The 12,633-nt window shown below is 39.5% G+C and overlaps 2 protein-coding genes across 3 annotated transcripts in view; one reads left to right on the top strand and one right to left on the bottom strand.

Annotated features, from left to right (window-relative positions):
- C2CD3 (C2 domain containing 3 centriole elongation regulator) overlaps positions 1-1,878 on the bottom strand; it is a 128,398-nt gene extending 126,520 nt beyond the window's left edge. Inside the window, exon 1 of the mRNA XM_060018288.1 lies at positions 1,677-1,878. Coding sequence (XP_059874271.1) covers positions 1,677-1,731 — 55 coding nt within the window. The 5' untranslated portion in view covers positions 1,732-1,878. The remainder of the gene's footprint in view (positions 1-1,676) is intronic.
- Positions 1,879-2,134: 256 nt separating this feature from the next.
- Positions 2,135-12,633, top strand: part of PPME1 (protein phosphatase methylesterase 1) — a 96,213-nt gene continuing 85,714 nt past the window's right edge. The window contains exon 1 of one of the 2 annotated variants that reach the window (XM_060018287.1): positions 2,135-2,449. In XM_060018287.1, the coding sequence (XP_059874270.1) occupies positions 2,349-2,449 (101 nt within the window). In that variant the 5' untranslated portion in view covers positions 2,135-2,348. The remainder of the gene's footprint in view (positions 2,450-12,633) is intronic. The other variant, XM_060018286.1, reaches the window with a different exon arrangement.

Here is a 12,633-nt window from a genome sequence, read left to right as displayed (position 1 = left end):
TTGTCTTCTATTCACGGTATCTTCTAACCATGACTTAGAGGAGATTTAAGAAGCCATTCCAATATTACACACACCTTTCTATTCCTCTCACTTTTCCCTGGGGAGTGGTCATGCCTCACAAGAAAAAAATATACTGGAGTCTATCAGATCAGGAATTTATATAACTAATTCTTTGGATTTCTAAAGTGAACAGCCTCTCTGCTTTCTTTAGTGAAGACAAGACCCACCATAATCTTTATGGATAACTAGTTTCAATATAAAAATTATACACAGGTGTGTACATGAGTATTACTGTATATGCATGTGGTATAATGAGGACATTCTTACGTTATTTCTATTTTGATTTTCCTCCTATCAACCAAATATGCTTGACTGGTTTGACATAGGCAGCACCAGCACTGAACACTTCCACACTTCTGTTTCATATCCTCCCTTCATTCCTGGAAGGAAAGGCATTGCCTCAAAACTGCCTTAGTTATCTTTAAACAGTTTGGATAAGGTTTATTCCCAGACTGCAACTTTAGTCCTCAATCCAATGGCTTAATGCACTATCACTACTCCTAATACCTCTTTGCCTATACTATAAAATGTAGTCACCCAGTTTTTTTGTTTTGTTTTGAGGCAGCCCTGTAGAGATTCCATTTCATTTCATGATCTGCCCTGGGTTCCCAGGGTGACTGTTCTTGCTGCAGAGCTCACATTTCCCTGGTCTCTTCATAAGCTTGCTTCTTTTTGAGCAGACTAACCTGATGAGGTCCTCTTGCTACACACTCTTCCATCACCTCAAATCCTTCACAGTAAACCCCCCCCCACTTCAACCCTACCACACTGTCACTCCCCAGTCTTTCTTCCTCTCTCCTCCACCACTATCTTTTCCCTACTCCCACCTGTAGCCCTTCATGATATATGACTCTCACGCTTCAGTCATTCAATTAACATTTACTAAATCCTGCTTCGTGTTAGTTCTTGGGGATTCAGTAATGTGTAAAACGTGATCCTTGCCTATTAGGATTATTGACATACTCTCCAACTTATTTTTCTTCCAGTTCTATGTGAACCTGCAAAGCTATACCTCTCCCCTCCCGTCCCCACACATTTAACTTTTATCAAAAACACCCCTAAGTCATAGGGATTTAAAGTACAGCACAGTAACTATAGTTAATGATAGTGTACTGTATATTTGAAAGTTGCTGTAGAGTAGATCTTAAAAGTTCTTTTCACAAGAATAAAAAAATGTTTGTAACTATGTATGGTGATGGATGCTAATTTTACGTGGTAATCATTTCGAAATATATACAAACATTATGTTGTACACCTGAAACTAACATAATGTTATATGTCAATTATACCTCAACTTTTAAAAACTAAAAACAAAACAAAACATTCCTACAATTTTTTTGTTCCCTTCCTCTGTAAGGGTTCCCTTTTAGCCTTCACTTCGTCCCATTTATTCACCCGCTTTGCGCCCTACTACAGCCCCTATATCCTTTCCATTCGCGGGAGGGCCAATTGCCCTTTTAACCTTCTGATTCCCTGGTTATTCTCCCTCCGCAATCCCTTTTTTTTTTTTTTTCTTTTAACAGGCTGCTGTGGGAGGTCTCCCTAGAATGCTTCGCGGCCTGCTCCCCCAACTCCGCCCAACTACGCTTTCCGCAACCTTTGGTCGCTCATATTACCTCTCTTCTTGCGGCTACCGTCGCCCCCAGGCCCCGGGGCTTTCCGTTGTTTCATGACGACCCCCAGCTCTTCTTCACCAACTCAACTCCGGCCCCAGCACCTAAGCCGTACCCTCCCGCCATCCCCTCCCACGGCGCTGGCGTTCCCCGGCAACCGGCGCCGCTGGGCAGCTTGGGAGGCAGGAAGAAAGCGGCTCTTCCTTTAACAGCCTCTAGGAAGCCATGAGAAAGGAAGGCGCCAAGACTCCTTCCCGCCAATAGACTACAACACCCAGGTTGCTTTGCTACACTACCTCTGCGGGTTTGGACGCTGTCGCCTCCAGCTGCGCAAGCGCAAAGCGATAAGCCCTTTGAGGACTCCATTGCCCAGGGTGCATTGCCTTCAGTAACGCTTCTCTTTCCGGCGAGGGTCGTCTAGTTCTCCGCTTGGAATCTGGGGGATCAGAGACTCTGTTACCCAGCTCCCTTTGTGGAGGCTGGTGCGCACTTCCGGTGGAAGCGCTGGGGCGAGGGGGTGGAGTTTACGGAGCCGGTGGGCGGTGCTGCTGGTAGCTGGGTGCTATCCAAAGGCGACGGGGCGTCGCTAGGGGAGCGAGCTGTGTGACCGGTTGGGCCGCACTTAGCGTGGGACGAAGCTTCGGCTACTGTTCGACTGCCTGCGGCCTCCCCTTCATGTCGGCCCTCGAGAAGAGCATGCACCTCGGCCGCCTGCCCCCTCGCCCTCCTCTACCCGGCAGCGGGAGCAGTCAGAGCGGAGCCAAGATGCGAATGGGGTACGTAACCCGTACCCCTTCTCCCTAGAGGCCAGGCCCCGGCCATTGGAGAATGGTGTCTCTGGGCGTTTAGAACGGCACGTCAATGGAGCCTAAGGATAGGAGAGAATGTTGGCGGCGGCCTGGAGACGTTTAGATGAAATAGAAGGCAGATCTGGGGACTAGGGGAGGCGCCAAGTCAATGGAAATTGGAGGATAAATAGTATTGGAGGGAGAAGGGAATGAGGCAAAGATTGAGGAAGCTGAGAGGATAGTTTAAGACATGTAGGAGGCACCTCCAGAGAAGGGGTGGAGGAGGTTTGAGAAAAGGGAGAAGAGCGGTGACAAAGGTGGAGGGGAAATCTGCCAGGGATGGTTGAGGGAAATGGGAAACGATGGAAAGAAAAGTTGAGGGGAATTAGGAGAAGAACTTGGAAAAGATTTAGGAGGAGAAAATCTTTATCTAGTTTCTCAGAGAACTAGATAATAGAAAACAGCTGGGGGAAACAGAGAACACCTGAGGCAGGGTTGGAGCGGAAAAGACAACCAGGGCGCAGAAGGTTCTAGAGAGAGTTCCTAGGGGTGTAAGAGGCAGATTCTGGGAGTGAGGGAGTGACTTAGAGATTAAGTCTCTTAAGGGGTACTGAGAAAGTGTGGAGAACAGGCCTAAGGAAAGATGGAGAACACAGCCAAGAAGACAGTTAGGGGTGATAGGAATGTGCTGAGAAGTGAGGGTAGGGAATAAGGGGAGGAGTGAGGAGGGAGAGGGCTGAGGGGCTTAGAGAGTAACCATGGGCTCCAGAGATTGAGAAATGACTAGGAATAGGGTCTAGTGAATGGCGTGCTGCAGAGGTAAGGCCTGGGAAGCTTAAAGAGGAAGATTTGGGAAATTGATTTTTGCTGGGCAAATAGGTCTGGCAGAAGCTATGTACTGATCTGATAAGATTCAATTAATGAAACACTGAGAGGAGCCACTTAAAATGTTTTGAGGGAAACCATCGTTTACTGGAATGGGAGGAGCTGTGTTGGCTTTGGGAACTTAGGTTGCTGAATGGCTTGGGCCAGGTTGGGGGATACTAAGGTGTAGGAGAGAGAGTGTAATGAGCTGAACCTGGGAGAAGTAGAAGGCAGAGGTAATTGAACAGGCAGTTGGTTTTGAGGGGTATTTGTAGTATCAGATAGGATTCTGGAGACTAGTGACTGAAAAGAGAAAAGGGGTAGGAAAAGTACTTAGGTATGTGGTAGTCAGGAGTGTGTGTTTGGGATTCTAGAGATGGGTTGGTAGACATTCTTGGAATAAGGACTAGAGAAGAAAAACCTTAGGTTCTGAAGATTAATATGTACAAAAACTGATCGAAAAGGAGATTTAGATGGGAGATACAATACTGTGAAAGTATGTCCTAGCAATGAAGAGAAAGGAGAATCCTGTAAATTACAACAGTGGAGTAGAGGAGTGGTGAGAATGGTTGGAAAAACTGGGGAAGGAAACTAAGAATTGAAGTGGAAAGCTGACTGTGAGACACAGTAGAAAACTGAGAAAACCTTGACAAGTGAAGATAGGTCGATGGATGCACAATACAATGAGGTGGTAGAAGCCTACCTGTAAGGTAAAATGAAGATCGTTTTGGCTTTGGAAGACAAAGGTAGGACTGTAACATGATTAAGGAGGATCTGGAAGCTGATCCATAGGCGATTATTTGGGAAAATTAACCTGGACTATAAAATTAATGTAACGTTTATTGTTCGTATGTATCTTAGTTGCTACCTTTCTTAAACTAAACTTTGATCTTTCAGTATTCCAGCACTCTTCTCTAAAATATATATAAAAATACTAGCTTTTTAATAACCATATATCCTTCAGATAAGTTAGAGCTTAGCTTCTCACTTTATCAAAAGTTCTCTGAAGATGAAGAACTGAAGAAAAATACTAAGAAAAAGTAAAATCAACTGATTAGATTATTAGTAACTTAACCTCTTTAAATAGATGCTTTCGTCCTCCTAATTTAGGTTAACTGCTTATCCTGGAAGATAAAGTTCTTTAGAAAAACGCTTCTTTATAGTACTGTGAAGAGAGGAGCATATATTGGTGAATTTTATGTGGTCCTCAAGTAGCTTATTTTCCTGTATTTTTATTTCCTATTTCCTTATTGGAACATAGGCATGCCTCATGTAAGCCTAATGTTAATGATAATGTAGACTGTCTCCTCTTCTAGAATCATAAAGCTGGAAGAGAGTCTCTGAGACCTATTGTGTTTTTTGGATTCATAGTTGTTATCATTGGCAATACTTAATGTGAGTTGTGTGTCTTATTCCTTTGCAAATACTCTAGGATTCAGTCTTCCTTTTTCCTCAGTCAGACCTGATTTATGAAGTCTCACGTCTACCAATTTCAAATCATTCTTCTTTATTTCTAACTTCTTCTCACTTGCTTTTTTTTTACTCTTTCCATCTTTTCCACTCCCCAGTCCATCTCTTACTCTCAGGTTGGACCTGTTCCTTATATGACTTACTCTTTCACCTATTTTTCATATTCTCTTGCCTTCAGTTTCAGTAAACCTTATTTAGATATGTTTGCATATTCAGGGTGGTTTTGAGTTTTTGGTTTTTCCTGAGTTTCCATGGTTTTGTTTTTCCAAATGGATTTAGTAATTCCAGAGTATTGCTGGATAAAGCAATAATAACAATTACTTTTTTTTTCTTTTTTTTTTTTTAAGTGAGTACTATGTGCCAGGCATTGTGATAGTAGCTTTATGTATGTTATTTCTCAGGTAAGGCCTGAAATCCTGGTTTTATTGTTCCTTGATAGATGCCAGTAGATGATACCCAAAACAGTGGTTTTGAACTTTTTAATTAAAGATTTTGGAGCTCTGATTTTAGAGCCCTACTTGCAACTGGTATTAGTCTGTTAGGGTTGCCATAACAAAAATACTGTATTTTTTTTAAGAGTGCTAGAGGCTGACCAAGATCAAGGCACCAGCAGATTCCGTGTCTGGTGAGGACCACTTCTTAGTTCATAGATGGCAGTCTTCTCGCTGTGTCCTTACATGTGGCAAGGAAGAAGAGAGCTCTGTGGGGTCTCTTTTATAAGGGTACTAATCATATTTATGAAGGCTACACCCTCATGACCTTATCACCTCCCAAAGGCTCCACCTTCAAATGCTGTAGAGGTTATTGGAGATTAGGATTTAAAGTGAATTTTGGGGGGCACAGAATTTCAGTCTATAACACCTGGTATGCTTGAGGGTGTTTTTATTTTATTTATATATATATATTTTAATTTAATTTAATTTATTTTTTTATACAACAGGTTCTTATTAGTCATCAATTTTATAAACATCAGTGTATACATGTCAATCCTAATCGCCCAATTCATCATACCACTATCCCCACCCGCCTCTGGCTTTCCCTCCTTGATTTCCATACGTTTGTTCTCTACATCTGTGTCTCAACTTCTGCCCTGCAAACCAGTTCATCTGTACCATTTTTCTAGGTTCCACATAAATGCGTTAATATACGATATTTGTTTTTCTCTTTCTGACTTACTTCACTCTGTATGACAGTCTCTAGATCCATCCACGTCTCAGCAAATGGCCCAATTTCGTTCCTTTTTATGGCTGAGTAATATTCCATTGTATATATGTACCACATCTTCTTTATCCATTCGTCTGTTGATGGGCATTTAGGTTGCTTCCATGACCTGCCTATGGTAAATAGTGCTGCAGTGAACATTGGGGTGCATGTGTCTTTTTGAATTATGGTTTTCTCTGGGTATATGCCCAGTAGTGGGATTGCTGGAGCATATGGTAATTCTATTTTTAGCTTTTTAAGGAACCTCCATACTGTTCTCCATAGTGGCTGTATCAATTTACATTGCCACCAACAGTGCAAGAGGGTTCCCTTTTCTCCACACCCTCTCCAGCATTTGTTGTTTGTAGATTTTCTGATGATGCCCATTCTAACTGGTGTGAGGTGATACCTCATTGTAGTTTTGATTTGCATTTCTCTAATAATTAGTTATGTTGAGCAGCTTTTCATGTGCTTCTTGGCCATCTGTATGTCTTCTTTGGAGAAATGTCTATTTAGGTCTTCTGCCCATTTTTGGATTGGGTTGTTTGTTTCTTTAATATTGAGCTGCATGAGCTGTTTATATATTTTGGAGATTAATCCTTTGTCCATTGACTCGTTTGCAAATATTTCCTCCCATTCTGTGGGTTGTCTTTTTGTCTTGTTTATGGTTTCCTTTGCTGTGCAAAAGCTTTGAAGTTTCATTAGGTCCCACTTGTATATTTTTGTTGAGGGTGTTTTTAAAATCACTACTTTAGTACATTCCATTACCATTTGAGAGGCTATAAGTTATTAAAATCATTTGACCATTTTTCAACATGTTTTTGGTTCATGAATAGTACTCTGTTTCTATAATTATCTCTTACATTTTTATAGTGCTTTAACTGACATATATTAGTTTGTATTATTCCATGAGGTAAGTTAGGGCAAGGGTTAATATTTTCTTTTAATGAGGAAACTCAAATGTTCATTGACTTACCTAGGATCACAGAATCATGAAGTGGCAGAAACAAGACTTCAGAAACCCAGACTTTAGATTTGTAGTCCGTTGTTCTTGTTATTCCTTGGTGCAAAGAGACTGGTTTGAAGTGATAATGATCTGAGTTTGAAGGTTAGCTTGAGTATTTATTTTAGTTAAGTCATTTAACCTCTCATAGTCTGCTGCTTATCTCTAAAACTGGGATACTTCTGCTTACCTTAAAGGGCTGTGAGAATGAGATAATATGTGAAAAGCAGTTATGCCTCCTGACACATAAGCTCTTAAGGAATGATAACTAGTAAATTATTATATGTTGAGAACAATGAGAAAGGCTCATTCTTTATGAAGTAGAAGCACTCCTTTCAGTATCTTATAATGTCAACTCTTTCCCCTCAAGCTGTGTATTTATTCATATCTGATCAGATAGTTTTTCATTCAACTTCTTAAGTTTATTACGGATATCAGGCCTCTTAGGAAGGCTTTAAGGGGCTGTTCACACAGATGGAGAAATAAAGGGCAAAGTGGAGTGATTTGCTCAAGGTCACATATTAAGTTACTAAAAGAATGAAATCTTCGTGTATCTGTTTACGTTGATTATCAATTTCAAAAAAATTAAGTTATAGGGCTTCCCTGGTGGTGCAGTGGTTGAGAGTCTGTCTGCCGATGCATGGGACACAGGTTCGTGCCCCGGTCTGAGAAGATCCCACATGCTGTGGAGTGGCTGGGCCCGTGAGCCATGGCCGCTGAGCCTGTGTGTCTGGAACCTGTGCTCTGCAACGGGAGAGGCCACAGCGGTGAGAGACCCGCGTAACACACACACACACACACACACACACACACACACACACAAAATTAAGTTATAATTCACATACCATAGAATTCATTCACCCTTTCAGAGTATACAGTTCAGTGATTTCTAGTATGTTCAAGGTTGTACAATCATCAGCACTAATTCCAGAACATTTTCATCATCCCGTAAGGAAACTACTTACCTGTTAGCAGTTACTCCCCCTTCCCCCAGCCCCTGGCAGCCATTAATCTATTTTCTGTCTCTGTGGATTTGCCTATTCTGGAGATATGTAAATAAAACCATATAGTATGTGGCCTTTTGTGACTGGCTTCTTTCACTTAGCATAATGTTTTCAAGTTTCATCTATGTTTTAGCATATATAAGTAGTTCATTTTTTTTTTTTTTGGCTGAATTCCATTGTATAGGTATACCACAGTTTAATCATTTATCAGTTGCTGGACACTTGGGTTGTTTCCAGTGTTTTTCTGTTATGAATAATGCTGCTGTGAATATTCACATGCAGAGCTCTATGTGGAAATAATGTTTGCATTTCCTTGGATAATTACCTAAGAAAGGAATTGCTGGGCCATATGGTAAGTTATGTTTAACTTTTTAAGAAACTGCCAAATTGTTTTCTGGAGTGGCTTTTTGAAGCTTTTTATGTATCAGGGATATTTTTTTCCTTATAAGTGTTAAAAATATTTTTCCAAGTTGCCTTTTTACTTTGCTTATGATATTTTTTGCCATGTAAAAAAGTTGTTTTTAAATTTTAATGTACTCAGATCTATCTAGCAAAATCCATTGCTTCTGGATTTTGGATTGCAGAAAGACATTTCCTTCTCCCAGCTTGTAAAACGATTCATATATTTTTTTCCCTAGGACCTGTATGCTTTCTTTTCTTGCATCCATCTTGTTTATCTTGATGTGCAAAGTGAGGAACAGATCTAATTTTATCTTTATCCATATGCTATCCAGTTGTTGTAACACAATTTATTAAAAAGTCCTTTTCCCATTATGTGAATTTCTCATCTATAAAAATTAGTCCTTTTCCCCACTAGTTAAAATGACATTTTTATCATACACCAAATTTCTACATAGATTTGGGTCTGTTTATGAATTTTCTTTCCTTTTCCCTCGGCCTATTTATTTATGTGCCATCACTATGCTTTAAATTGGAGAAGCATTATTATGTTTTAGTAAATGGTAGAGGTAGCTTCCCGTTCATTCTTTTTCAGGGTTTTCCTGGCTCCTCTTACTTGTTTATTCTTACAGATAAACTTTCTAATCAACTAGACTAGTGCCTAATAGTGTTTTTTTGGCATTATATTAAATATGTAAATTAACTTAGAATAAACATTTTTATGATGTTGCGTCTTCCCTGAAATATGTTTTTCAATTTGTATAAATCCCTTTTGAAGGAAAACTATTTCAGATCCCAAGTACTAACGTGTTATATTTATTGTTCTACATTATATTATGTAATGTAAACATAATGTTTAACATTAAATATGTACAAAATAAAACTAGGGATAAATTCCTGTGTATAAGAGTAAATTCCATGTTACTCTTATATAATTATAAAACTCAATAGGTTTACTATTTAAATACAACTAAACCTACAAAATTCCTCAAATTCAGATTAACAATATTACATTAATGTGAAATAATCTAATTTTCTGTTAATAGCTTGTGATTTAAACGGAAATATTATTTATTGAAATAAGTAATATTTTTTATAAATAAGTTCAGAGTTGATTCAGTTATTCATCTGTATCAATCATGACCCAGGCTTTTTGTATCCTTTCTTTTTCCATCCTTAGAAATGTTGGCTTTTCCTCCTCTTGCTTGTCACCTTATGGTTGCAGGATGGTTGCTGCAACTCCACTTGCAGATAAAAAGGAAGGAACAAGGGCAAAGACCTTTTCCTAACTTAGCTTGTCCCTGTTTTTTTTTCCTAGAATGGGAAACTCCGCAGCAGGTTTTTCCCTTAAATCTCTTGGTCCAGAACTGGTTCACATGTACATCCTAAAACCAGTCCCTGGCAGTAGGGAATGGGATTACTATGACTGGTTTAGACCAATTCTGATTTATTCCTTTGGGCTGGAGGAAAGATAACAAAAGATCTCTACTAGCTACCGAAACAATTTGGAATTCTGTTAGGGAATACAGAGTGGTGGGAAGTGGGAAAGGAGTGTCTGGAGTAGAGAGTAAACAGCATCTGTTTGGAGTCCTGACATTAACAAGTGGGGGAGACTAATCTGACTTCAAATTCCCTACTGTTTTCATTGCTGCACAGGTATAGGAAGTGATTTCTTTCTTTCCTTCCCCCCACCACTTCCTCTTTATGCCAGGTTTGAGCCGCTTGACCTGAGCACTTCTGAGTGAATGTCCGTTTTTCCATTTTGCTAGACTTACTGCCAGCAAATCTTTTTCTCCAAAATTGGGTAATTGGAATTTTTTTTAACCTAATGAGCCTTTCTTGTCATGTTACTTGATGTCAGATTTGAGGAAACACCTCTGGTTAGTTAGGAAAAACTTTTTCCTTCATGATGTGAAATAGTTTCTTGTAGAGAAGAAAGTTTTAAGTAATAGCACTATTAAGAGGATGGTCCACTTATATACCACACTTAGTACTTCAAATACAGTATTGACAACCAGTCCCAAGCACATACTACCAATATAGTTGACGCTTGAACAACAGGGAGTTAGGGGTGCCCACTCTCCCCACAGTGGAAAATCCAGGTATAACTTACAGTTGACCCTCCATATACCATGGTTCAGTGTCTTTGGATTCAACCAACCTCCAATTGTGCTGTATTTACCATTACAATTGTGTGGTATTTACTATTGAAAAAAATCCTTGTATAAATGGACCCATGCAGTTCATACTGTGTTGTTGAAGGGTCAAGTGTACTACACTACTACAATTGACGATTGGTTGAATTCATGTGTTTGAAATCTTGAATACAGAGGGCCCACGGATATGGAGGGCCAACTGTAAGTTATACACAGATTTTCAGTTGTTCAGAGGGTCTCACACACACTCTACTCCTCCTCCCATGTTGTTCAAGGGTCAACTCTATATTTTGAAGATTGAATAAGAGATTAAGTTGAAAATTCTGGTCATTCCAAACCATAGCAGAAGGCTGAAGTTGTTTACCATCAGTCCTTTTCCACCATGCCTCTGTGTGTGTCCTTTGCCATGGACTTTTTCCAGGTGTAAGTGGGAATCCTATCTGCCACTAGTAAGCCATGTGGCTTGGTCAAGTTTTCCTCTTCCTGGGCCTCAGAAAGAACTCTGAGGTGTAGTAGAAAGAACTCTTTGGCACCAGACATGCTTGAGTTTAAATCCAAGCTCCATTGCTATGGGAAGTGGCTCTGGGCAATGTATCTTATGTTTCTGAGCCTGTATTTCTCATTTTTAAAGAGAATATTTTTCTTGCAGAATTCAAAATCCTACTTGATACATAATAGACAGCTAATTATTCCCTTCCATAAAGTAAGATTTGGGTTAGATGATCTCTAATAGCATGATCCAGTATGTAGTTTTCGAATCTAAGTCTGCTGCTTTAATAAGATGCCCTTATCAACAGTAATGAACATACCAAACTATCATGACCTCAGATAGCCATTTGGTTGCCTTCTTTCCATTCTTTCCATCCTCTTCAGTGTTGCTAATGAGGCCTTTTTTTATTTTAATCAGTGGTGCCTTGATTTAAATAGCTGGCTGCAATTAAACTTCAGTATTTTGTCTCCACTACAAGACTCCTAAACTGGAGAATTTGTGACATCAGTGACTAGGACTGCTACTGTGCAGCTCATGACTCATTAATAACTCTCCTATCAGACTTAAGCAGCTTAGTAGATGTTGAAGTATACTATGTCTTTGGATTTGAGACATTCACTTAAAAACATACAACTTATATTTCCTATTCTTTGTTCTCTAAGTAGGCAGGGAAAATTTTTCTTCCCTCTTTTCATCCTTCCCCTCCCTTATTTCCTTAGCAGTTGATATATAGCAGTCATATAATTTTGTTGGTTTTGGTTATTATCGCCTAGTAGGCATCATCACATAGTAGTCAATGAGTACATCCTCTATGCCTCCATAACCTTCTGTAGATATAACACTTATCCCTCTAACTATAATTATTGGTTGACTGTCTACTTCTCAAGACTGTGAGCTTCTTAAGGGTAGGAATAGTGTCTTAGTTTCCCTGGTGTCTAACATGCTGACTACGTAAGTGCTAACTGAACGAGCAACCAAAATCCTAGACCTATTTAGCCTCATTCTATAAGGAAAATCTTACTTCCTTACCAGTTCCATTAAGATGGCGTAACTAAAGCTATACTCCCTTTCTTCTGAAAGCTGTTTTTCACTTCATAAAATAATACAATTCATACTTTATTTCAGCATCAACACTTAGGTAGAATGTGTTGTGAGTGTTTACAAATACATTGTCCAATTTGAGATTTAAAATATTCATATGGTTGAAACTCACACTTGGATTTAGTCTCTTGTATGTGAAGATTCATGCCTGTTGCTTAGTTTTACTTTATTAAAATTTGACAATCCATATCTTCCTCTCTCGTTCCCCAAACCTGAAAGCAAGTCCATTACTATAAGAGAGCAAATGTCAATTAGTAATTATTTTCAGCCCAGCTGCATTTTATAGGATTGGGTTTTTCTGCCCTTACTCAATTTCTGTCTTACTCTCTAAGAGAGAAGCCTATTTTCCAATGAGGCTGTATCTACACACTGGTGACTCCAGCAAGTGTAGGGATGAGAGCAAGAAGTCTACTGTTAAAAGTAGCATTAAAAGTTCTCCATAGTCATGTCCCAGGCAATGTCAATTTTCTAAATGTTTCTTGTAC

The sequence above is a fragment of the Delphinus delphis genome, chromosome 8 (assembly GCF_949987515.2).
Source record: "Delphinus delphis chromosome 8, mDelDel1.2, whole genome shotgun sequence".
Taxonomy (NCBI): domain Eukaryota; kingdom Metazoa; phylum Chordata; class Mammalia; order Artiodactyla; family Delphinidae; genus Delphinus; species Delphinus delphis.
The sequence above is the reverse complement of the archived record's forward strand: the minus strand, read 5'-3'. Positions and strand labels throughout refer to the sequence as shown.